The 25782-nt window shown below is 59.8% G+C and overlaps 3 protein-coding genes across 6 annotated transcripts; 1 reads left to right on the top strand and 2 right to left on the bottom strand.

Moving 5' to 3' along the window:
- Positions 1–867: 867 nt before the first annotated feature.
- On the bottom strand, positions 868–6896 carry ADAMTSL5 (ADAMTS like 5). The gene is made up of 12 exons (XM_064734255.1): positions 6793–6896; positions 5382–5433; positions 5144–5289; positions 4821–4881; positions 4644–4752; positions 4430–4557; positions 4229–4346; positions 3752–3835; positions 3003–3166; positions 2667–2910; positions 2358–2429; positions 868–1364 (listed from the first exon to the last, which is right to left on the bottom strand). The coding sequence occupies exons 1-12, from the start codon at positions 6849–6851 to the stop codon at positions 1051–1053; spliced, it is 1551 nt and encodes a 516-aa protein (XP_064590325.1). The 5' UTR covers positions 6852–6896; the 3' UTR covers positions 868–1050.
- Positions 6897–7470: 574 nt separating this feature from the next.
- Positions 7471–11770, top strand: LOC135458720 (inactive serine/threonine-protein kinase PLK5-like). Its single transcript, XM_064733986.1, has 8 exons — positions 7471–7569; positions 7783–7890; positions 7991–8185; positions 8838–8967; positions 9047–9134; positions 9705–9741; positions 10390–10588; positions 11598–11770. The coding sequence occupies exons 1-8, from the start codon at positions 7471–7473 to the stop codon at positions 11768–11770; spliced, it is 1029 nt and encodes a 342-aa protein (XP_064590056.1).
- Positions 11732–25680, bottom strand: THOP1 (thimet oligopeptidase 1). Of its 4 annotated transcripts, none has more exons than XR_010442927.1 (14): positions 25434–25680; positions 24918–25121; positions 19618–19766; positions 19067–19174; positions 18215–18317; positions 17975–18135; positions 17015–17150; positions 16558–16924; positions 16113–16314; positions 15841–16027; positions 15398–15526; positions 15057–15193; positions 12810–14166; positions 11732–12738 (listed from the first exon to the last, which is right to left on the bottom strand). XR_010442927.1 is itself a non-coding variant. In XM_064734226.1 (13 exons), the coding sequence occupies exons 1-13, from the start codon at positions 25447–25449 to the stop codon at positions 14011–14013; spliced, it is 2055 nt and encodes a 684-aa protein (XP_064590296.1). In that variant the 5' UTR covers positions 25450–25680; the 3' UTR covers positions 11732–14010. The 4 variants fall into 4 exon arrangements, 1 of the variants encoding a protein (XP_064590296.1); XR_010442929.1 differs by having other exon boundaries at positions 11732–12634; positions 12739–14166; XR_010442928.1 differs by having other exon boundaries at positions 11732–12686; positions 12739–14166.
- Between the last annotated feature and the right edge of the window lie 102 nt (positions 25681–25782).

Raw genomic sequence — 25782 nt, forward strand, 5'->3', positions numbered from 1 at the left:
TAAAGTGGAGGGACACGGAGGGGACCCCCTGCTCATGGGGTGACAAAAGGGACCCCCTGAAGTGGAGGGACACAGAGGGGACCCCCTGCTCATGGGGACACAGAAGGGACATGGAGGAGCCCCCTCTTGCTCATGGGGATACAGAGGGACCCCCCAAGTGGAGGGACATAGGAGGAGCCCCCCTGCTCATGGGGTGACAGAAGGGACACCCCCAAAGTGAGGGGCACGGAGGAGCCCCCCTGCTCATGGGGACACAGAGAGGGACCCCCCTAAAGTGGAGAGACACAGGAAAAGCCCCCTCTACTCGTGGGAACACAGAGGGGACCCCCAAAGTGGAGGGACGTGGAGGAGCCCCCCCGCTCATGGGGACACAGAGGGGACCCCCTGAAGTGGAGGGACACAGAAAAGCCCCCTCTACTCATGGGGACACAGAGGGGACCCCCTGAAAAGAGAGGGACATAGAGGAGCCCCCGTGCTCATGGGGTGACAGAGGGGACCCCCCAAAGTGGAGGGGCAGGAAGGAGCCCCCCCTGCTCATGGGGACACAGAGGAGCCCCCGCTCATGGGAACAGAGAGGGGATCCCCCAAAGTAGAGGGACATAGAGGGGACCCCCTGAAAAAGGAGGGACACGGAGGAGCCCCGTCTGCTCATGGGGACATAGAGGGTAATGGAGGAGGCCCCGCTGCTCATGGGGACACAGACGGGAGCCCCCAAAGTGGAGGGACACTGAGGAGCCCCCCTTGCCCACGGGGACCCCCTGAAAAGGGAGGGACACAGAGGAGCCCCCCCGCCCACAGAGAACCCCCCCCCTGAAAAGGGAGGACCCCCCTGGGCCATCTCCAGCCAGCAAGGAACACGCAGCCAGCGAGAGGATAAACAATTTATTTCCTGCAAAAAACCAATAAATTACCACCCCCCCGCCCCGCTGCCACACGGACCCCAAGCACGGCGCGATGAGTGGGGGGATCCATAGCGGGGAGGGGGGCACGGGAAGGGTTCGGTGCCCGGTGGGAGCCCCGGTGTGCCCGGCGGTGCCCGCGGGGCCGGGCTCAGGGCGGCCGGGGGTGCGGGCAGTGCCGCGCCGCCTCCCGCACCAGCCGCGCCTCGCGGGCCGTCCAGGGCCGGGCGTAGCCGTCGGGGGGCAGCAGGATGCGGTTCAGGGTGTGCTCGTGGTTCACGTGGCGCCGCGCCATCAGCACGTACTCGGCTCCCTCGAGCAGCGCGGGGCAGCCGCAGGTGCTGGGCACCCACAGGTACTCCCGGGCCACCAGCGGGAAGCGCTGCCGGTACCGCGCCTCCACCGCCACCTCGTAGCGCGTCTCCCGCCCCACCACGCGGCGCGCCAGGATCCGCCCGTGGAACACTGCGGGGGGAGGATGGGGCAGCCTGAGTGCCTTTCCTGCCCTGGCATCACCCTGAGCGCCTCCCTGCCCCTGGCATCACCCTGAGCCCTTTCCTGCCCCTGGCATCACCCTGAGCCCTTTCCTGGCCCTGGCATCACCCTGAGCCCTTTCCCACCCATGGCATCACCTTGAGCCCTTTCGTGTCCCTGGCATCACCCTGAGCCCTTTCCCACCCATGGCATCACCCTGAGTGCCTCCCTGCCCCTGGCATCCCCCTGAGCCCTTTCCCGGCCCTGGGCATCACCCTGAGCCCTTTCCCACCCCCTGGCATCACCCTGAGCTCTTTCCTGCCCCTGGCATCATCCTGAGCCCTTTCCTGGCCCTGGCATCATCCTGAGCCCTTTCCCATCCTCTGGCATCGCCCTGAGCCCTTTCCTGGCCCTGGGCATCACCCTGAGCCCTTTCCCACCCATGGCATCACCCTGAGGCCTCCCTGCCCATGGCATCACCTTGAGCCCTTTTGTGTCCCTGGCATCACCCTGAGCCCTTTCCTGCCCCTGGCATCGCCCTGAGCCCTTTCCTGGCCCTGGCATCACCCTGAGCCCTTTCCTGCCCCTGGCATCGCCCTGAGCCCTTTCCCACCCGTGGCATGGCCTCTGGCAGCACCTCAAATCTCTGCCATCCCCAGCATCACCCGGAGCCCCTTTGTGTCACCGGCAGCCGCCCGAGACCCTTCCTGTCCCAGCAGCACTCAAGGCCCCTTCCCATCCCTGGCATCGTCCCTGGCATCACTCCAAGCCCTTTCCCATCCCTCTCATCACCCCTGGCATCGTTCTGAGCCCCTTTCCATCCCCGCACCGCCTCTGGCATCGCCCTGAGCACATTCCTGTCCCCAGCACCGCCCTCAGTATCACCCTGAGCTCCTTCCCGCTCCTGGCAATGTCCTCGGCATTGTCCCTGGCGATGTCCTTGTCCCTGTCCCGCCCCCGGGCCCCTCCCGGCCCGGCTCTCACCGAAGTCGCTCTGGCAGAAGTGCCGGATGCGCTGCGAGCGCCCCTTGGCCGGGCGGCACCTCCCGCAGCGCCCTGCGGGGATAAAGCTGCAGCAATTTAGGGGCAGAGGGGACTCCTGACCCCCAAAATCCCCCTCACACACCCTTGGGAAAGGAAGTTGAGAGCCCACACCCCAGAGAGGGTCACACGGGGCTCCTGAGAGCCCTGGCGAGGGATTTTAGGGTGTTTTTTATGGTATCCCCCCACCTGGGCAGCCCAGGATGCTCCAGCAGGGGCCTGGGGGTGCTGTGGGGACCCCCGAGGATGTACCTGCGGCATCCCCATCCTGGCTGCGGCCCGGGGGGCTCCTCGGCGGTGGCTCCGTGGCCAAGCCCCGGGGCTGCGGGGGCTGCGGGGGCTCCGGGGGCTCCGGGGGCTCCGGGGGCGGGGGGCTGCCGGCCCCGCGGGGCTGCGGCTGCCGCAGGGCGCTCGTGTCACCGCGGCCGAGCTGCGGGTGCCCGCGGGGCAGCCAGAACTGGTACTCGATGCCGGGGTTGGGCTCCTGCAGCAGCACCTGGAGGGGATGGGGGGACACGAGAGGGGCTGGGAGGGACGGTGGGAACGGGGGTGGCTCCTGTCCCCAGCGCCGTGTCCGTCTGTCCTCACCATCACATGCAGGTCCTCGAGGGTGGGTCCGGGCGCCTCCAGGCTCTCGGTGCCGTCGGGGGCCCGGTTGTAGGTCAGGAGGGTCCCGGCGGCCTCGTAGGGCCCCGGCCATGCGATGGCCCAGTCGCCGTTGAGGACGTAGCGGCCGTCGCTCGCCATCAGCGCTGCGGGACGGAGCGGCTCCGCTCAACCGAGCCCCGCACGGCCCCCGGGACCCCCGGCCCGGTCCCCTCCGGAGGCCTCTCCCGTGGGCCGGGAGCCGCGCTCGGGGCTCCGGGAATCCGCGTTCCTGTCGGATCTTGGCTCCGAGCCCGAGCCGCAGCCCAAGCCGGGTGTGCAAAACCAGCCCCGAGCCCCCCCAAAGCCCGGCTGGGAGGGGGGAAGGGGCTCCGGCTGCATGGGAAAGGGGAAAGGGGACGGGGGTGGGGATGGAGGTCCCTGTCCCGGTGCTGCAGCGGCCGCCTGGCCCCGCTCCAGCGCAGCCCTTCCCAAAACGCGGCCGCGGCCTCTGGAAAATTGCCCCGAGCGCTTGGGAGTTCAGTGACCCCGCGATGCTCAAAACAGCATCCGAGGGAGGGAGCGGCGCGGCACGACAAGGGACAAACAAGGGACAAACATGGGGCGGCGCGGCGTGACACGGCCACCCCTGCCCTGCCCTGCCCGCACACACAGCTGGCACCGGCCTGGGCCAACTGGGAGGCACTGGGAGGCACTGGGAGGGACTGGGACCGAGGCAGTTCAGGTCCTACCCAGGTAATTGCGGCTCTTGTCCGTCACTTTGATGTTGGTGGCCCCTGCCGGGATCTTGGTGACGTTCACATATCCCAAATACCCTGGGGAGGGATGGAGGGGGGGCAGAGTCAGGGCAGAGCCTGGGCAGGGCCCAGGGGGCACCACGGGGGGACAGAGAGGGAGGGGACGGGCACAGAGGGGACCCGGGGCTGGAGCATTGACCCAGCTGGGCCCCACGTGCTGGGACATCAGGGACATGTGGGCACAGGGACTCTGGACACCCCTGGGGACATCACAGACCCCACACAGGACCCCTCTGCAATGAGTTAACCCCCCTAAGTGAAGGGACCAGAGACCCTCGGGATGGGGGACAGGGGATGGGACAATGGGGCACCCAGGCCACGCCTTGGGGACACGGGTGGGGACAGGAGGACAGGGGAGCCAAGAGCCAAAGCATTCACCCATGGAGGGGGCCGGGGCAATGGTTCATTCACCGGAGGAGGGGTCGGAGCCCTGGAACAGCCGGTGCACCAGCACACACGAGCCGTGGCCGCTGCCGCAGTGCCCGCAGGCGTCGGGGCCCGAGCCCAGGATCCCGTCACAGCCCACGCTCTGTGGGGAGCGCAGACCCCCCCTCAGCGCGGGGGTCGGGCCTGGGGGGTCCCGAGGGGGGTCCCAGTCCCGTTCACACCCACCAGGCAGCGCCCGCCGACGCACAGGTCCGGGGAGCCGGGGCTGCAGCGCGTCCCGTCCAGCACCCGGCCGAAGCTGTAGTAGAAATTGTGTCCCTCGGCCAGGCAGTTGAGGTCGCAGAGGTTTGGGGCTGCCGGAGCACGGGGGGAAGGGGTTGGGGTGATGCCGGGGACGGCCGGGATCCCCCGGTGGTGCCGTCAGCACGGCGGGACTCACCTCCGTGGAAGGGCACCCAGCGGTAGCGGGCGGAGGTGCCCAGCACGGGCCGGTTGTCGTAGAGCGAGCACTGCATGGCCCGGAAAGGCACGGAACCGGCGGGGCAGCCCTGTGGGAGCACCGGGATGGAGCGGCCACGGGCACCGGGCACAGCCCCGTCCGTGCCGCAGCACTCACCTGGAGCTGGCAGAGCCGGTACTGCCGCGGGTCCCCCGGGCACGGCTGCTCCTCGCTGCTCCTGCGGGCACAGGGACAGCAGTGTCACCTCCGTGTCCCCCACAGGGCCGCGATGCCACCGAGCCACCACAGGGATGGTGGCACCCTGGTCCCACACAGGGAACCCCCAGCTCCAGGGCCACGATGCCACCGAGCCACCACAGGGTTGGCGCTGCCTGGTGGCATCTGGGTTGTGCACACGAGGTGGTGACAAGGCCGTGCCGGAGGGGTTTGGGAGTTGGGGACATCCCGGGGGGGTCAGTGCTGCCCCGTCCCCCACTCACCGCAGGCACCTCCGGCTGCGCAGGGCGACCCCGTCCCCGCAGGAGCTGGAGCAGGAGCTCCAGGGTCCCCAGGACGCCCAGGTCCCCTGGGGCCGAGCAGGGGCTGGGGGCTCGGGGACCCTCGCTGGTGTCCCCAGGGCTGGGTCCTGCGTGAGGAAGGTGATGGTGAGCGCTGGGGTGGGATGAAGGAGCCCAGGGGGTGCCATAGACCCCCTCAGGTGCCCCCCAGCCCCCTCACCTGCGCTGTGCCCACCAGGCTGAGCCAGGCCAGCAGCAGCAGCCGCCAGCACCTGCGGGGCAGAGAGAGAGCCCTGAGCCCGGGGACAGGGGGGTGACACCGGGCTGTCCCCCAGCCCAGCACGGCCACCGAGGTGGGGACACCACCGAGACACCCCCGGGACCACAGAGAGGGGATGGGGGTGAGGGGGGCAAGGCCAGACCCCAGGGAGGGGATGTGGGGTCTGGTGCCACCAGCGGGGACAGGCGGGTGGGGGACACGCAGTGGGTGATGCTGGGTGGTGACACGGGGTGGGTGACACTGGGTAGGTGACATGGGGTGGGTGATACGCGGTGGGTGAGACGGGGTGAGGGGTGACACGATGGTCACAGGGGTGGGTGACACGGTGGGTGACAGGGTGGGTGACACGGGGTGGGTGACACGGGGGGGTGACACTGGGTGGGTGACACGGGGTGGTGCCACGGGATGGGTCACAGAGGGTGGGTGACACGGGGTGGGTGACACGGGGTGGGTGGTGACACGGGGTGGGTCACAGAGGGTGGTGGCACGGGGTGGGTGACACAGACTGGGTGGGTGACACGGTGTGGGTGACACGGGGTGGTGACACAGGGTGGTGACACAGGGTGGTGACACGGGGTGGGTGACACGGGATGGGTCACAGAGGGTGGGTGACGCGGTGTGGGTGACACAGGGTGGATAGTGACACGGGGTGGGTCACAGAGGGTGGGTGACACGGGGTGGGTGACACAGGGTGGGTGACACGGGGTGGGTCACAGAGGGTGGGTGACACAGGCTGGGTGGCACAGGGTGGGTGGTGACACGGGGTGTCCCCCCCACGTGCCCACCCGGCCCCGGCACGGGCGACGGCCCCGCCGCCCCCAGGGCCCCGCGGCGGGCGCCGGGCCGGGATCGCTGCCTGCCGGGGCAGGACCAGACCTGCTCGCCGGGGCTCCCGCGTCGCTCCCCGATCCGGATCCGGCCCCGCCGTGGGGCGAGCAGGGTGGGGGGCAGCGGGGGGCCCCCACAGCGCCCGATCGTGCAGCGCCCCCAAAGCGCCCAGCCCGGGGGTGAGGGAGGCGCCGGGAGGGTGCGGGGGGTGCGGGGGTCCCATCCCCGTGTCGGGGAATCCCCGGCTGGGCCGGTTCCGTCCCGTCGCGGGCAGCCCCCGGCTGTGGGTGCCCCCAGCAGGACAGGGCAAGGGCCGGGGGTCGCGCTGCCGCCTCTCCAGGGGGGTGTTTGTATCGTCCGGACCCCGCCGAGGCTCGGGCGATGCCCGGTGGGTGATGCCCAAACCCCGCTGGCAGCGCGGGGGGCACCGCGTGCCTCAGTTTCCCCGCAGGAGCTGCGGGAAGGCGCGGAATCGCGGTGCAGGGGGGGTCCGCGAGGGTTAAAGCACAAACCAGGAGCTTACCCGGCAGCGTGGGGTCCCCCGCGGGGGTCCGAGCCGCCCCCACGGCCCCTCCCGGCCATGCCGCCCCTGGTCGGCCGCGTCCCGGCGGCTCCGTCCCGGCTCGGCGTGCGGGCGGCGGGGAGCGGGGGGGACCCGGGGCCAGCGGGCATCGCCTGCGCAGCTCCGGGGGGGCCGGGCGAGGCTCCCGCCCCCCCCCCCCCCACACACACACACCCTCCCCGTTCGCCTGCCGTCCCTCCCCGCCGCGTTATTAATATCCAGCCCCAAAGGTGCGCCCAGCCCTCCCCGGCCGCCCGTTAACCCTTGGGGGCCCGGAGCTCCGGCGGTCGGGGTGGGGGGGGCGGCCTCCTGGGGGCTGTAAAACAACATCAGCGCCCCCCCGGGACCCCCCCAGCCCCAGCGGAGGAGGGGAGGAGGCGCCAGGACCTCCCTGCACGGTTGGATCCCGATCCGGGACCCTCCGGTGCTGCGCATCCCCGAGGGCCGGGACCCCCGCGGGGGTCTCGGCTTCGTGACCGGGGTTTTCTGAGGGGGCTCGGGGGCACAGAGCGGTGGGTGTGGGGTGCGGGGGGGGCACACAGCACCCCTGGGCGCCAGGGACACCCGCAGCCGGAGCTGAAGGGGTTACAGTGTCCGGTGTCCCTCGGGGTGTCCCCGGTGCCGAACAGAGCGGGCAGGATGGAGCCGGGGAGCGCAGGGGCTGAGCCCCCCCCGGGCTGGTACCTCAGGGATGAAGGCAGCGGGACCCTCTACAAGCGGGGACGGCTCCTGGGAGAGGTAAATCCCCTGAACTGCCCCCCCTGAACTGCCCCCAGCGCCCCCTCCCCACTGGGCACCATGGGGGGATCACACGCCCGCACCCCCCGAGGGTCCCGATCCATCTGGGGAAGGGGAAACTGAGGCACGGGGCTGAGCTCCAGCAGCTCCGGTCCCTGGGGCTCCGAGCCCCACACCTGGGTGGGCCCCCCAACCCCACGGGCTGACTCGCAGGGCACCTTCGGCCGCTGCTACCAGGTGACAGAGGTGACAAGTGGCCGGCGCTACGCGGCGAAGGTGATCCCGAGAGCCCGGCTGGCTGCCGCGGGCGTGGGGGACAGGGTGAGTGCGGGGGGACAGTGCCCGGGGAGAGGGGACAGTGCCCGTGTGTTCCCGCACAGCCCCTCCCATGCCCCTCCCCGGTTGTCTGGGTGGGTTCCAGTCCCCGCGGGCTCAGTGCCGGGGGTCCCCGAGGGTCCCTGAGGGTCCCCCCGGGGCTGCCGGGCTGCTGTCGGTGCAGGTGGAGCGGGAGCGGGAGCTGCAGTGTCGCCTGCGCCACCCGCACATCGTGCGCCTGCACGGGCACTTCGCCGACGGCGGGCACCTCTACCTGCTGCTGGAGCTGTGCAGCCGGGGGGTGAGACCTGCGCCCCGAAACCGGGCTCCTGAACCCCGAAACCGAGCCCTTGAACCCTGAAATTCTGCACCTCAAAACTGAGTCCCTACACTCCCAAAACCAAGCCCTTGAACACTGAAACTCAGCCTAAACACCCCAAAACTCAGCCCGAACCCTGAAACCGAGGCCCTGAACCCCAAAATTGAGCCCCTACACCCCAAAACTGAGCCCCCTGAGTCCTGGGCTTCAGCAGGGCCCAGCCTTGTGCCTTGCTCTGTCCCTGTCCATGTCACTCCATCCCCCGTCCCCCTCCATTGTCCCCAGTCCCTCCTCAGTGTCCCCAGCCCCAGTGTCCCTCTGTCCCCAGCGCTGTCCCTCTGTCCACAGTCCCTCCTCACTGTCCCCAGCCGCTGTTGCTCTGTCCCAGCGCTGTCCCTCTGTCCCCAGCGCTGTCGCTCTGTCCGCAGTCCCTCCTCATTGTCCCAGCGGCTGTCCCTCTGTCCCAGCCGCGTCCCTCCTCATTGTCCCAGCCGCTGTTGCTCTGTCCCAGCCGCTGTCCCTCTGTCCCCAGCCGCTGTCCCTCTGTCCCAGCCGCTGTCCCTCTGTCCCAGCCGCTGTCCCTCTGTCCCAGCCGCTGTCCCTCTGTCCCCAGCCGCTGTCCCTCTGTCCGCAGTCCCTCGCCGCCATCCTGCGGGCGCGGGGCCGCCTGACGGAGCCCGAGGTTCGCTATTACCTGCGGCAGCTGCTCTCGGCCCTGCGCTACCTGCACGGCCACGGCCTCGTGCACCGGGACCTCAAACCGAGTGCGTGGGGCTGGGGGGGACCCGGGGGTGTCCCCAGGGTGGCCCGAGGGTGACACAATTCCCGTCACTCCCCGCACAGGTAACTTCTTGGTGACGGAGAGGATGCGGGTGAAGATCGGGGACCTGGGGCTGGCTCAGCGGGCGGCACCGCCCGGGCGGCGCTGGGGGTGAGAGGGGCTTGGGGGGGATGCACGGAGGGGGTTTCACCTTATCCGTGTCCCCAGGGGTCACCGCGGCTGTCCCCACCTCAGGGCGCTCTGTGGGACACCAGCGGGGCTGGGGGGATGCACGGAGGGGGTTTCACCCTGTCCGTGTCCCCAGGGGTCACCGCCGCTGTCCCCTCCTCAGGGCGCTCTGTGGGACACCCGTGGGGCTGGGGGGATGCACGGAGGGGGTTTCACCTTATCCGTGTCCCCAGGGGTCACCTCGGCTGTCCCCACCTCAGGGCGCTCTGTGGGACACCCGTGGGGCTGCTGGGGATGAACAGAGGGGGTTTCACCTTATCCGTGTCCCCAGGGGTCACCGCCGCTGTCCCCACCTCAGGGCGCTCTGTGGGACACCAGCGGGGCTGGGGGGATGAACAGAGGGGGTTTCACCTTATCTGTGTCCCCACGGGTCACCGCGGCTGTCCCCTCCTCAGGGCGCTCTGTGGGACACCAGCGGGGCTGGGGGGATGCACGGAGGGGGTTTCACCTTATCCGTGTCCCCAGGGGTCACCGCCACTGTCCCCACCTCAGGGCGCTCTGTGGGACACCAGCGTACCTGGCCCCGGAGGTGCTGGAGCGCAGGGGACACGCGGAGCCCGCGGATGTCTGGGCACTGGGGTGTGCCGTGTGAGAGGGGCTGGGGGAGATGGAGATGGATGAGGGGAGATGGAGGGAGGGAGGGAGGATGCAATGAGGGGACACGGAGGGTGGGATAAGGGGACATGGAGGAGGATGGGATGAGGGGACATGGAGGAGAGGGGAGATGGAGGGAGGATGAGGGAGATGGAGGGAGGGTGGGATAAGGGGAGACGGATGGAGGGAGGGAGGATGGATGAGGGGAGATGGAGGAAGGATGGAAAGAAGGGAGATGGGGAGAGGATTGGTTAAGGGGAGATGGACAGAGGGAGGATGAGGGGAGATGGAGGGAGGATGGGAGAAATGGAGAGGGCAAGGGGAGATGGAGGGAGGACTGGTTAAGGGGACATGGAGGGAGGGTGGGATAGGGGGAGATGGAGGGAGGACAGCAGAGCTGGAAGGAGGATGGAGAGGCTGAAGAGAGGACAGAAAGGACGAAGAGGGGTGATGGAGGAAGGCGGGGACACCGGAGGGAGGAAGAGGGGTGATGGAGGAAGGCCGGGACACCGGAGGGAGGAAGAGGGGTGATGGAGGAAGGCCGGGACACCGGAGGCAGCACAGGCCCGCCGCTCTCCCGCAGGTACACGGCGCTGACCGGGCACGCCCCGTTCCAGGCCCGCCACCGGCCGGAGCTGTTCCGGCGCATCCGCAGCGCTCGGTACCCGCCGCCCCCGGGGCTCTCCGGCCCTGCCCGCGCCCTCATCGCCCTCATGCTGCAGCGGGAGCCCGCGGCACGGCCCGGCCCCGCACGGCTGCTGCAGCACCCCTTCCTCACACAGGTGCGGGGCTGGGGGACACCGGGGACACACAGGGATACTGAGGAACATGGGGGGACACACAGGGACACGGCAGGACACCGAGGGACACTGAGGGACAAGGGGGCACGGAAGGACACAGGAGGACACGGAGGGACACGGGGGACATGGGAGGATACTGAGGGACACTGAGGGACATGGGGGACACTGAGGGACACGGAGGGACAAGGAGGACACTGAAGGACACATGGGGGACACGGGGGGACATGGCATGACACTGAGGGACACGAGGGACAAGGGGGACACTGAGGGACACTGAGGGACATGGGGGACACTGAGGGACATGAGGGACGCTGAGGGACACTGAGAGACACTGAGGGACAAGGGGTTACTGAAGGACACAGGAGGACATGGAGGGATATGGGGGACATGGGAGGATACTGAGGGACACTGAAGGACAAGGGAGACACTGAGGGACACCGAGGGACATTGAGGGACACAAAGGGACACTGAGGGACATGGGGGTCACTGAAGGACACGGGGGACACTGAGGGACACGGGGGACATTAACGGACACTGAGGGACAAGAGGGACACTGAGGGACATGGGGGACACTGAGGGACATGGGGGACATTGAGGGACACGGAGGGACAAGGAGGACACTGAAGGACAAGGGAGACACTGAGGGACATTGAGGGACACAAAGGGACAAGAGGGACACTGAAGGACAAGGGGAACACTGAGGGACATGGGAGGACACTAAGGGATACAGAGGGACACTGAAGGACAAGGGGGACACTGAAGGACATTAAGGGACACGGGGACACTGAGGGACAAGGGGGACACTGAGGGACACATGGGGGACACGGGGGGACATGGAGGACATGGGGGGACATGGCATGTCACTGAGGGACACTGAGGGACAAGGGGAACACTGAGGGACACGGAGGGACACTGAGGGACACAGGAGGATACTGAGGGACACAAAGGGACACTGAGGGACACATGGGGGTCACCACCTGTCCCTCCCCAGGGTTTCACACCCCACACGCTGCCACCCCGCGCCTGCCACTCCGTGCCCATCTTCGTGGGACAGGAGCCCCTGTGCTGGATGCTGCGGTGCTGTGTCCCTGTCACCCCTGCCCAAAGGAGCTGAGCCCCAACATCTGCGGAGGAAAACCTTTATTAGTGCTGGGAACCGTCTAAAATCCAGAAATCCAGTCATGGAAACAAGCAGGGGGTGGGACGTGAGCAGTACGGACAGCGCACACTCACACACACTCACACTCACACACACACACCAGTTTGCCTTTTAAAACTGTTAACAGGAATAAAACAACCCCCAAAATCCAAACCACCAAAATAAAAAGGAGCTCTCTCTTCCCTGCCAGCCTGGGATGGGGATGGGGATGGGGAGGTGCAGCTCCATGTCCTGGTGTGGGACTGGAGAGGTGCCAGGTCACCCCCAGGGGCAGTGGGGACACAGGAGAGGGGACAGAGGGAGGAAAGTGCGTGGTTTCCCTGTTCAGCTTCACTTCTCTCTCTCTCTGGAGAGAAGAGTCGGAGGAAACGCTGAAAGCTCAGTAAAACAGGACACTAAAAACACCCAGGGCCAGAAAACACGGAGGGGAGGGGACAAGGACAAGATGCTCGAGGTGGCCCCAGCAAGCACCAAGGAGCCGCTTCTGGACCCGCCCAGGGGGTGTCACCAGGGTTGTCACCGACCTTCCTGTGTCACCAGCGGGGCCTGGGGGACAGAGGTGACAGCAACGACTTTGTCTGCACTGGGGGGAGCCTTGTCCCAGCGCTGGTGACAAAGGACAGGGAACAGCCTGCAGTGGTGGATGGTGGCAGTGAGCTGGGGCACTCAGCTGTCACTCGTGTCCCCAAACCATGGCAGAGTGGCAGGGATGGATCCCACAGCCCTCAGATGGCCTCACACAATGCACCCGAGGCTGGGAGGGGTGGGACACAAATCCCAGGTCACCCTGAAGCTCCTCAGCCCCCAAGGAAGCCACCCCAGACAGGGGCAGGAACCTTGTGCCACAACACCCTGTGCCACGCAGGGTCCTGGGGCACGCTGGGGACAGCCCAGGCTGGCTTGGGGCACACTGGGGACAGCCTGGGGCACGCTGGGGACAGCCCAGGCTGGCTTGGGGCACGCTGGGGACAGCCTGGGGCAGGTGGCACAGCCCAGGCTGGCTTGGGGCACACTGGGGACAGCCTGGGGCACGCTGGGGACAGCCCAGGCTGGCTTGGGGCACACTGGGGACAGCCTGGGGCAGGTGGCACAGCCCAGGCTGGCTTGGGGCACACTGGGGACAGCCTGGGGCAGGTGGCACAGCCCAGGCTGGCTTGGGGCACGCTGGGGACAGCCTGGGGCAGGTGGCACAGCCCAGGCTGGCTTGGGGCACGCTGGGGACAGCCTGGGGCAGGTGGCACAGCCCAGGCTGGCTTGGGGCACACTGGGGACAGCCTGGGGCAGGTGGCACAGCCCAGGCTGGCTTGGGGCACGCTGGGGACAGCCTGGGGCACGCTGGGCACAGCCTGGGCTGGCTTGGGGCACTCTGGGGACAGCCTGGGGCAGGTGGCACAGCCCAGGCTGGCTTGGGGCACGCTGGGGACAGCCTGGGGCAGGTGGCACAGCCCAGGCTGGCTGCTGCCCCTCCCTGTGGCCGGCAGCTCAAGGCCTGGCAGGGAGCCCAGGGGATATTTTGGATATTTTTATCCCGGCATTTGTGTTGTTTGAAGCTGTCAGCTCCGTGTTTTCAGTCATAAACACAACCCTGCCCTGTCCCAGGAGCTGACAGCAACAGCAACACCCTCGGCTGCCACAGCCTGAGCCCCTGGGATGACCCTGAGATGGGACACAGAGGCCACAGAGGTCCCCAACCCCCTGTTCTGGAACACCTGCACCGGCCACCTCTGTCCCCCTGCCAGGCAGGAAGGTCCCTGAGGGGTTCAGGGCAGGATGTTCCAGTTCATTCCCTGTGGGTTTGGAGCTCTGGGATCTCCCCATCTTTACTGCACAGCCAAGAGGTGCCCAAAGATGGGGAGAGCAGGGCTGTCCCTGCCCTGGTGACAGCTGTGTCACAAACCAAGCCAAGGTGGCAACAACAACAACAACAACAACAACGAGGCTTCTTAAAAGAGAAGGGATTTAAAAACAAAGATTCAAGTTTGGGAACTCCTCTCCCCCTCCTCCCCGGCTCCAAACGAGGCCAAAACTCACCCTTGTGCAGAAATCAGGTTCAAAGTTCAGCCAATTGATGGGGGTGACCCACAAAACCCTGGGGTGACAAGGGCAGGTCACCTTAGTGTCACCACAGAGCCTCAGGAGGGGCTCAGAGGGGCAGCTCCAGGCAGGGGTGTTTGGTGACAGGAACCAGGCGAGGGCAGGTGCTGGGCAGGAGATTTTCCCCCTTGCCAGGGCCCTGCAGCACCTCTCAGGCTGAAGGCACCGAGTTGCTCTCCACCTTCAGTCCCTTGCTGGCCAGGAAGGCGTCCTGCTTGGGCTCCCTGCCCAGGAACCTCCTCAGCATGTCTGAAGCATCCACGGAGCCACCGGGATGGAGGATGCACTTCCTGTAATCCATGCCCACCTGTGGGCACACACACACACATATGGGCAGGGCTGGCACACCCACCCTGGGCATGCACACAGAACCCTGCCCCTGATAGTGGGGTCCTGGAAAAATGTTTAAAATGGACTCTGAAAATGTCAGGCTTTGTGTTTTGCCAGATTATTGCACCTGTGTAAGCAGCATATTATATATATATACACATATATATATACACACACATATATATATACATATACATATATATACACATATATATACACACACACATATATTTACATATACATATATATACATATATATAATTGTTAATATATAAACATAAAAATAATAATAACTATAATAATGATATATAAATATATAATAATTTTACTAATAAATTATATATATGTGTATGTATTGTATATATACATATATATTGTATATTGTATATATACACATATACATATATATGTATATGTGTGTATATATATGTATGTATATATACATATATATGTATATATATGTATATATATATGTGTATATATACATATATATTATATATATATATATACATATATATGTATACATATGTAAATATAAATATATATATATATATATAATTGTTAGATGTGATGATTGTTTAGTAATTAAATATAATTATTGTATATTCATAAGAAGAATCGTGAGAAACTATGTTAGAAATTTAAGGGGGTCCATGAGGAGCCATGCTTGGCTGAAATCTATATATACAATATAAGTTTAATAATCAACATGAAAATTATATAAAAATATAAAAAGATGTTCATCCCAAAATTTGGGAGGAACATGTCAGATTTGGGTTTGTACCCCTGACACCCAGAACTCTTCAATAAAAGCACCTGCACAGAATCATTGTTGTGATTCTGTGTTTTGAATGCTGCCATCCCTACCTTGCAGTTCATGATTCCCTCCTGCTTGAAGCGGGTGTGGAACATGTCCATGGAGTACACCTCGCTCCAGAGGTAGCCGTAGTACTGAGCATCATAGCCGCCAGCCAGGTGGCCAAAGGTGGCTGGCATGTTTGTACCTGAGGGGACAAAAGGGCTCAAAAGGGACTCCACTCCTCCCCATGGAAAAAAATCCCTCCAGTGCTGTCCCAGCTGCTCACACAACCCAGGGCACAAAGGGAGGAACTTTCCAGCTCTGCTTTTCCCAGAGCCAGCAGGAACTGTCCCCACCCACACGGGAGGAACTCACAGGGCGAGAGGGACAGGAGGGTGGCACGGCGTACCTGGGGTGGCAGGGACACCCAGCACCTCTTCACAGAGCTGGGCAAACACCTCCACGGGGTCAGCCTTGGTCTGGGTGTGCAGAGCCTGGTCCACCTTGGCCAGGACGATCTGGCGCAGGTTGAAGAGCCCTGTTCCCAAAAGGAGGAAGAGGAGGAGGAGGGAAACTGAGGCTGGGATGCTGACACTGAGGCAGGTGACAGCAGGGTAGGCTGGGTGGCACCTCTTTGTCCCTTTCATGTGCCACATCACCCTCTCTCTTCCCACATGCACGGGAAGAGAAAGCGTGATGTACCATGTGAAAGGGACAAAGGGGTTCCTTCTCCCCATCCCCTCAGAACCCCCAGCACCACAGCAAGCAAGGAAAAGCCTTTTTTGTCCCCAGCCAGGTCACTGAGTGTCCCCTTCCTGTCCCCACACCCAAGGGACATCCAATCCCTCCCACCTGTGTTTGCCTGCCGGGATTTAATGAGTTTCTCCAGCAGCTCATCCGGGATGGGGCTCCCAGTCTTGTAGTGCCTGGACATGCGCAGCAGAGGCTCCTTCTCCCACACCCAGTTCTCCAACATCTGCGACGGGGCCTCCACAAAGTCCCTCTCCACGTGTGTCCCGCTGAACATGGCAAACTCCGCCTGGGGGACACGGCCAGCTCGGAATTCCACAGAAAAACGGGATGGGGGAAAAGCCCCAAGCTGTGCCAGCGCAGGGAGGCCTCACCTGAGAGCACAGCTGGTGCATGACGTGCCCAAATTCGTGGAAATAGGTCTCCACCTCATCGTGCTGCAGCAGGGAAGGGGCGTCCGGTGTGGGCTTGGTGAAATTGGCCACCATGGCGGCCACTGAGATTTGGCGGCTGGAGTCCGGCAGGAGGCAGCCGGGCTGGAGGCCAAAGCAGGCAGCATGGCCGTACTTCCCTTCCCTGGAGAGGGACAGGAGGCTCAGGATCCTTCCAAAAGCCACACACGGCCATGGCATCACCCATTGTGCTCCTCAGAGGAGCCCCAAGTGACCGCCCTCGGTGACATCCCTGCCTCAGCACATGGCGCTCCCTCCACTCTACACAGCTGGGAGCAGGAATCTCCTCCTCCTCCTCCTCCTCCTCCTCCTCCTCCTCAGGCTCTGCTCCTCCTGCTCCCACATTTCCCCTCTCCCCAGGTCTCACCGTGGGTACAGGTCCAGGTAGAACTTGCCGATGGTCTCGCCGGAGGACGCGTCCTTCACGGTGTAGAGCTGCACGTCCTCGTGCCACACCTGAGCCTTCTCCTCCAGGTGGAAGGTGAGGCCCAGCAGCTCCTGGTAGATGGCCAGGAGGCCCGTGGTGACCACCTGCATGGGGAAATACTCCTTGAGCAGGTTCTGGTCCACGCTGTACTTGGTCTCCTCCACCTGGTTCATGTAGTAGCGCATGTCCCAGGCGTTGATGCGGTTGTCGAAGTCCAGCCCGCGCTTCTCGCACTCCTTCTTCTTCAGGTCCAGGATCACAGCCCGCTCCTTCTCCCCCAGGGGCTTCAGCTTCTGGGCCAGCTCATCTGGGGAAGGCAGGCAGGGTTGGGATCAGGGATCAGGGATCAGAGCAGCACATCCTGCTCGGGATGTCCCTGCTCGGCCCCAGGACGTACCCAGGAACGTGGCCACCGTCTGGCTGCTCTTGGCCATGTTCATCTCCAGCACAAAGTCAGCGTGGGTGCTGAAGCCCAGCAGATTGGCCTTCTGAGCCCTCAGGTCCACCAGCTCCTTCAGGATCAGGCAGTTCTCCTGCAAGGCAGAGAGTGAAGTACGTGTGTGGTGCTGTTGTGGGTGCCAGGAGAAGGTGAGAGATGGGAATTTGATTGCAAGTTCTCAGAAGGCTGATTTATTATTAAATATATTATATTATATTATATTGCAATTTATTATATTGCATTGTATTATATTTATTATATTGTAATATATTGTATTATATTGCAATGTATTGTGTTAATTATATTATGTTATATTACATTATATTATATAACATAAAATATATAATATAATATATTATATTATTATACAATATAATATAAATATATTGTATATTTATATAAAGATATACACATCTATTATTTATATATTTTATAAATATATAATATATTTTAATATATTATATAAATTATATATAATATAAAATATATAATATATATTATATATTAATATATATTAATATATAATAATACAATATAGGTAAATTATATCATATTATATCGCATTGTATTATATTATAAAATCATATACCAAAACCATACTAAAGAAAGAGAAAGAACATATCAGAAAGTTAGAAAAAAATTATAATAAAAACCCGTGACAGACTCAGAGAGTCCGACACAGCTGGCTGTGACTGGCCATTAAATTAAAACAATTTACGTGCTTAATAAACAATTCTCTAAATCACATTCTAAACCAGCAAAACAGAGAAGCTGAAGCTTCCCAGGAGAAGAATTTTCATATTTAATGAAAAATCCTGGTGAAGCGATTGCTCATAAAATATCACACAGGGGAGAAGGGAAGCGGTGTGGAAAGGAAGACAAATCTTTCCCTGGGTGCCCTGGGTCAGTCCCACCGACCTCTTTGCACCTGGAGTTGAACATCTCCTCCACCTTCCTCCTGGTCTCGGGCACGTAGCACTTCTTCAGCAGGGGGAAGTAGTGTGGGTACTTGAGGGTGACCTTCAGCTTCCCATCCTCTGTCTTCTCCAGGGAGTTCAGGAAATCCTCAGGGAGCCCCCCTGGGAAAAGAGCAGGCAGGGGCTGAGCCCTGGATTCTGCAGGAATGCTCTGGGACCATCCAGTGTGAGCATTCCATACCCAGCTCCTCCCTGGAGAAGGGCAGGAAGGTGGTGTCCTCGTTGAGGTTCTTGTTGAAGTCGATGCACAGCACGCTCAGCTTCTTCTTGATAGCTTTGATTTTCTTCAAAATGCAAAAAAAAACCGGAGAGAAATCAGAGCTGGGGGGGCACTCAGGCTGTGTTCCCACCCTGCTGAGCTGCCCAGCTCTGAGCCAGCCCAATTAATGATGGTGCACAATTAATGGTGGTGAGCCAGCAGCCCAGAAAGGCTCCCTGGGGTCACACCTGGCAGGGCTCAGCCACCTCAGCAGGTCCTGCCTGTTCCCTGCTGCCTCAGGAGCTGCAGGTGCTGCACTAACAACCTCCTCCCTCCTTATTTCCCATTTTCTTCTGGTTTTAACCCAGTTTTGAGCTCCTCTGCTGGTGCATGGTAAGAGAGGGAGGCCCCTGAGCAGCTCAGCCCTTGGCATGTGGGGATTTGATAATTCCCCAATTTCACCTCCACAGGAATTCCTCAACTCCCACTTTGTTAACATCACCCTTTAAACGGAAAGGAAAAAGGGGGGGCTGGAGACATCACCCAAAATCACCAGAATTGGGGCCAAAACCCAAACCTGAGCCTCACACCCTGCCCTGAGCCCTGCCACAGGGGGAATGGATTCAGATTGGCAGGAAATAGGATTAAATGGGATTTTAGGAAAAAAAATTCCTTCCTGTGAGGATGCAGAGGCCCTGGCACAGATTTCCCAAAGGAGCTGTGGCTGCCCCTTCCCTGGAAGTGTCCAAGGCCAGCTTGGAGCCACCTGGGACAGTGGAAGATGGGCTTTAAGGTGCATTTAGCCCAAACCATTCCAGGATTCCGTGCTCTCACCTCCTGTGTCTCCTCGGGGAGGTGGAGCCCGTTCCTCTTCCCCAGCTTGATCAGCCTCTCCAGGTACCTCTTTGCCTCAGGCTTCAGGGAAGCACTCTCTGCTTTCTCCTGGAAAACAAAACCAACCTCCTCTCCTCAGGGAGCTGCAGGAAGCTCCTTCCCAGTGCGAGCTCTGGGACCACCCGAGACCCAGCAGCAGATGGAAAAGCCCCAGGGAAGGCTCTGGTTTGGTGCAGAGGTTCCTGCGTCACCTCAGGGCAGGGATTCCTCCCAAATTGCTTTAAACACATCACCTTTGTGCCATGTCAGCATTTTGGGGGGCATCAACACTCAGGGGGGTTGGATTTACCAACAAAGGGGATGATCGAGGTTCTGAGTGAGGGGGCAGAGCCCTCAATCCCAAATTCCCCATCCCAAAAAATTCCCTCACTTCCAGCTGTGCCACTCTGCCGTGACCCCACCGCGCTCCCTCCCCTTCCCTCCTCAGCTCTGGGATGAAGGAAAAGGATTTGCTGGAATTCCAGGGGGTTCCAAGCAGGCAGAGGACACACCTGGAGCCACACAATCCTCTGGTACACGTCCTGCCTCATGCTCATCTCCACGTCAAACTCCGAGAGCTTCTTGTCGGCCTCGGTGCTGGCGGCGCGGATGGCCTTGCAGGGGGACACGTGCTGGGGGAAGTCCAGCATGTTCCTACGGACTGGGGGGACAAAAAGGGGACAGGGATGATGGCTCCATGTCCCAGTGAACACCCACGGCCAGGCTGGCAGCCCCAGAGCCTTTGCCTCCCCTCACACACACACAAAGGGAGAGGCGGGATGCACATCCACCTCCCGTCCTGCTCAGCACATCCACCTGCTGGATTCCCACCAAAATCCTCCTAAAATCCACGGGAATTCTGTGCCTGTGAGCCCTCAAAAGCTTTGCCAGCACAAGAGATTTGGGGAGCTCTGTGCAGGACCTGATGCTCCCTCCCAGCTTGAGGAATTCCATGATTCCTGATGGTAACAGCTCCTGCTGCCCAGCACATCCACACACTGGATTCCCACCAAAATCCTCCTGAAATCCACGGGAATTCTGTGCCTGTGAGCCCCAAACAGCTTTGCACAGGAGGTTTGGGGAGTTCTGTGTAGGGCTTGATGCTTCCAGCTCAAGGAATTCAAAAATTTCCTGATGGCAGCAGCTCCTGCTCCCTTTGGTCCTTTCCCTGCTGCCCAGCATGTCCATCTGCTGGATTCCCACTAAAATCCTCCTCAAATCCACGGGAATTCTGTGCCTGTGAGCCCCAAACAGCTTTGCACAGGAGGTTTGGGGAGCTCTGTGCAGGACTTGATGCTCCCTCCCAGCTTGAGGAATTCCATCATTCCTGATGGTAACAGCTCCTGCTGCCTTTGGTTCCTTCCCCGCTGCCCAGCACATCCACACACTGGATTCCCACTAAAATCCTCCTAAAATCCATGGGAATTCTGTGCCTGTGAGCCCTCAAAAGCTTTGCCAGCACAAGAGATTTGGGGAGCTCTGTGCAGGACCTGATGCTCCCTCCCAGCTTGAGGAATTCCATGATTCCTGATGGTAACAGCTCCTGCTGCCCAGCACATCCACACACTGGATTCCCACAAAAATCCTCCTAAAATCCATGGGAATTCTGTGCCTGTGAGCCCCAAACAGCTTTGCACAGGAGGTTTGGGGAGTTCTGTGCAGGACTTGATGCTTCCAGCTCAAGGAATTCAAAGATTTCCTGATGGCAGCAGCTCCTGCTGCCTTTGGTTCCTTCCCCGCTGCCCAGCACATCCACACACTGGATTCCCACTAAAATCCTCCTAAAATCCACGGGAATTCTGTGCCTGTGAGCCCCCAACAATTTTGCACAGGAGGTTTGGGGAGTTCTGTGTAGGGCTTGATGCTTCCAGCTCAAGCAATTCAAAAATTTCCTGATGGTAACAGCTCCTGCTCCCTTTGGTCCTTTCCCTGCTGCCCAGCACATCCACACACTGGATTCCCACCAAAATCCTCCTAAAATCCACGGGAATTCTGTGTTTGTGAGCCTATAAAAGCTCTGCCAGCACAGGAGGTTTGGGGAGCTCCGTGCAGGACTTGATGCTCCCTCCCAGCTTGAGGAATTCCATCATTCCTGATGGCAGCAGCTCCTGCTCCCTTTGGTCCTTTCCCTGCTGCCCAGCATGTCCATCTGCTGGATTCCCACCAAAATCCTCCTAAAATCCATGGGAATTCTGTGCCTGTGAGCCCTCAAAAGCTTTGCCAGCACAAGAGATTTGGGGAGCTCTGTGCAGGGCCTGATGCTCCCTCCCAGCTTGAGGAATTCCATCATTCCTGATGGTAACAGCTCCTGCTGCCCAGCACATCCACACACTGGATTCCCACCAAAATCCTCCTAAAATCGACGGGAATTCTGTGCCTGTGAGCCCCAAACAGCTTTGCACAGGAGGTTTGGGGAGTTCTGTGTAGGGCCTGATGCTCCCTTCCAGCTTGAGGAATTCCATCATTCCTGATGGCAGCAGCATTCCCTGTCTCCTTTAAAGCTCCGAGTGGGACAATCCCTTCCCACAGACACCTCCCCAAAAAAGCCACCACGGCCCAGGTGCGCCCTGTGCTGATGCAATTCCACAGGGCAGGAAAGCAGGGAGAACATTCCCTGCTGCCATCCCTGCAGAAGCTCCAGGAGCAGCACTCCAGGTGCTCTCCAGACACCTGGATCCCCTCTCCAGGAGAAGCTGAACAGGCAGCTCAGCCAGGGAAGTGCTGACAGCCCTGCTGAGATCAACACTCCTCCTGCTGAGCAAGAGGAATTAGTTTTTTTCCTTATTATTTTAGGAAAAAAGAACGCGGAGAGGAGGAAGATGAGGCTGCTCTGTGCCCCAGACAGGTGGGAGAGCTCGAGCAGCCCAGGTGTCACGAGGAGGGGCCACCTGAATTGTCACCCTGCTGCAAATAAACCACCAAAACTGCACAAAAAAATCTCAGCGGGATTTATTCTCCTAAAAATTCCCACCAGGACTGACTGTCCAAAAAAATCCCAGCAGGATTGACTTTCCCAAAATATCCCACCAGGATTTATTCTCCCAAAAATCCCTGCAGGATTTATACCCCAAAAAATCCCAGTGGGATTTATTCTCCCAAAAAATCCCAGTGGGATTTACTCTCCCAAAAATCCCAGCAGGATTTATACCCCAAAAAATCCCAGTGGGATTTATACTCCAAAAAATCCCAGTGGGATTTACTCTCCCAAAAATTCCCAGCAGGATTTATTCTCCCAAAAAATCCCAGTGGGATTTACTATCCCAAAAATTCCCAGCAGGATTTATTCTCCCAAAAAATCCCAGCAGGATTTATACTCCAAAAATTCCCAGCAGGATTTATTCTCCCAAAAAATCCCAGTGGGATTTACTATCCCAAAAATTCTCAGCAGGATTTATTCTCCAAAAAAATCCCAGTGGGATTTACTATCCCAAAAATTCCCAGCAGGATTTATTCTCCTAAAAATTCCCACCAGGACTGACTGTCCAAAAAAATCCCAGCAGGATTGACTTTCCCAAAAAATCCCAGCAGGATTTACTCTCCCAAAAAATTTGACCCTACCAAAAATCCCAGCAGGATTTATTCTCCAAAATATCCCACCAGGATTTATTCTCCCAAAAATCCCAGCAGGATTTATACTCCAAAAAATCCCAGTGGGATTTATTCTCCCAAAAAATCCCAGTGGGATTTACTATCCCAAAAATTCCCAGCAGGATTTATTCTCCCAAAAACTCCCAGCAGGATTTATTCTCCTAAAAATTCCCACCAGGACTGACTGTCCAAAAAAATTCCAGCAGGATTGACTTTCCCAAAAAATCCCAGCAGGATTTACTCTCCCAAAAATTCCCACCAGGACTGACCGTCCAAAAAATCCCAGCAGGATTTACTCTCCCAAAAAATTTGACCCTACCAAAAATCCCAGCAGGATTTATTCTCCAAAAAATCCTGGCAGGATTTACTCTCCCGAAAAAAAAAAAATCCCAGTGGGATTTATTCTCCCCAAAAAAATTCCAGTGGGGTTGACTCTCCCAAAAATCAGAGTGGGATTTATTCTCGAAAAAAAAAAAATCCCAGCAGGATTTATTCTGCCAAAAAATCCCAGCAGGATTTATTCTCCCAAAAAATCCCAGCAGGATTTATTCTCCAAAAAATCCCAGCAGGATTTATTCTCCCAAAAAATCCCAGCAGGATTTATACTCCAAAAAAATCCCAGTGGGATTTATTCTGCCAAAAACTCCCAGCAGGACTGACTCTCCCAAAAAATCATGGCAGGATTTATTCCCCAAAAAAAAAATCCCAGTGGGATTTATTCTCTCAAAAAATCACACCAGGATTGACTCTCCCAAAAATATCCCAGCAGGAAACAAGGCCCATGGAGAGACATTTGGCCACTGCCCCAGGGAAAAGTGAGGAAGGAGGTGAGAGTTTCTTGGATCTTTTCTGCTTTTGTTCCCACTGGTGACACATGAAAGCCAGGACAGCCTTGGCAGAGCAGCTGCCAAAGGGCTGCCCTTGGGTTCATTTGTTTTTCCAAATCTGTTCTTTGTGCTGGTTCCCTGCTGTATAAACATTAAACTGGGAATAAAACCAACATTCTGCTGGCAGCCACAGGGAGAGAAAAGCAGGTGACAGCACGGAGCTAAAAAAAAAAAAATAATAAAATAAAATCCAAAAATCTGAATAATCGTGGGAGGGAGTGGAAGTGACCTCAAAGCTCAGCCCTGCTGTGGGCAGGGACATCTCCCACAGGTGGCTCCAACCCGGCCTTGGACCCTTCCAGGGGGCAGCCAGAGCTGCTCTGGGCAAGCTCAGAGCCTCCCACTATTGTAAAATTAGGCAACACCCCTGGCTCTGTGATATCAGAAGGCTAATTAATCACTTTATTATACTGTATTATTATTTTATACTATATTACACGACTCTAAACTGAAATTGTAAAAACACTCAAAATCTCGTGGCTGTCTCCTGTCAGGAAACAGCTTGTAGGGATTGGTTAAAAAAAGCAAACACTCACACTAGAATCTAATCAAATTCTTTCAGGTAAATAATTTAACATATTCCATGTGTTCCAAAACACATGAGCAGCAAATAAAAATTGTTTTGATCTCTGTGCTTCTCCAGCTTCTCCCTTCCAGCCTGAGGAATTCCATGATTCCTGATAGCAGGGATGGCACATTCCCTGCTGGATTCCCACCAAAATCCTCCTAAAATCCACAGGAATTCTGTATCTATGAGCCCCCAAAAGCTTTGCCAGCACAGGAGGTTTGGGGAATTTTGTGCAGGGCTCGATGCTCCCTTCCAGCTCGAGGAATTCCATCATTCCTGATGGCAGCAGCTCCTGCTCCCTTTGGTCCCTTTCCTGCTGCCCAGCACATCCACCTGCTGGATTCCCACCAAAATCCTCATAAAATCCACAGGAATTCTGTGCCTGTGAGCCCCCAACAGCTTTGCCAGCACAGGAGGTTTGGGGAATTTTGTGCAGGGCTCAATGCTCCCTTCCAGCTCAAGGAATTCCATGATTTCTGATGGCAGCAGCATTCCCTGTCTCCTTAAATCTCAAAGTGGGACAATCCCTTCCTACACCCACTTCCCCAAAAATCCACCACGCCCTGTCCTGAGGCAATTCCACGGAGGAAAACAAGAACATTCCCTGCTGCCATCCCTGCAGAAAGCCCCAAGAACAGCACTCTAGCAAAAACCTGAGACAGAGAGAATCCTGTCAGTCTGTCTGTCTGTCTGTCTGTCCAGACCATGTCAACGCCACATCCCGGCATCCATCCCACCCCACCGCTGCCGGCAGGATCAGCCTCCCCACCTGTGTATTCCACCTCCACGTCGGCCAGAGCCTTCAGGGTGTTCTCGTACGAGACCTCGCCGCGCTCCTGGGCTCCCACGCGGTCGTACACGAGCTTGGTGCTCTCGGTCAGCTCGGCCGCCATGGCCTCGATCTGCTCGGCCGTCAGGTCCCAGCGCAGCTGGCTGGCCAAGGGACGCGGGGCCTGGCTGTCCACGACATTCCCTGCAGGCCACAATTCCAGGGAGGGCCCCAGCGTTGGGGATTGGCGGTGGGATCATGTCCCGGGAGATCCGAGCCCTCCCGGGGCTGGGAAATGCTTCACCGAAACCCGACCCCGTGCCCGGCCCGGTGTCCCTGCCAAGGCTGTCCTGCTAGGGGACAGAGGTGACCTGGCGGCACAGGAGACCCCGACTGGCCTGAGGGGCCGCCCTCGGTCCGGTCCTGCCGGCCCCGGTCCGGTCCCGCCGCCCCCGGTCCGGTCCCACCGCCCCAAAGCTCTCCCCGGTGTCCCCGCGCCCCCCATCCCGCCGGTACCTGTCGGAGGGGCCATGTCGGCTGTGCCGGGGATACCGGGAGACCCCACGCTGCTGACGAGGCCGGGAGGAAACCGGGCCGGCCCCACGCACCGAGCATGTGCCCCGACCGGAGAGGCGGGCGGGAGAGCGGGGCATGCTGGGAGCCTGGAGGACCGGGCCGCTGCCGCCCGCACCGCACCGCACCGGGACCGGCCGGCGGGGGCGGCTCATCCCCGCCGCGACCCTCAGAGCCGGCCGGGAGCGGCCCCGGGGCGGGCGCGGAGCATCCCCGGGTCCCGCCCGCCCGTTCCCATGGCAACGCCCCCGCGCGTTGCCGTGACAACGCAGCATCTCTATGGTACCGGTGT

Source organism: Zonotrichia leucophrys, chromosome 28, assembly GCF_028769735.1.
Source record: "Zonotrichia leucophrys gambelii isolate GWCS_2022_RI chromosome 28, RI_Zleu_2.0, whole genome shotgun sequence".
Lineage (NCBI taxonomy): Eukaryota > Metazoa > Chordata > Aves > Passeriformes > Passerellidae > Zonotrichia > Zonotrichia leucophrys.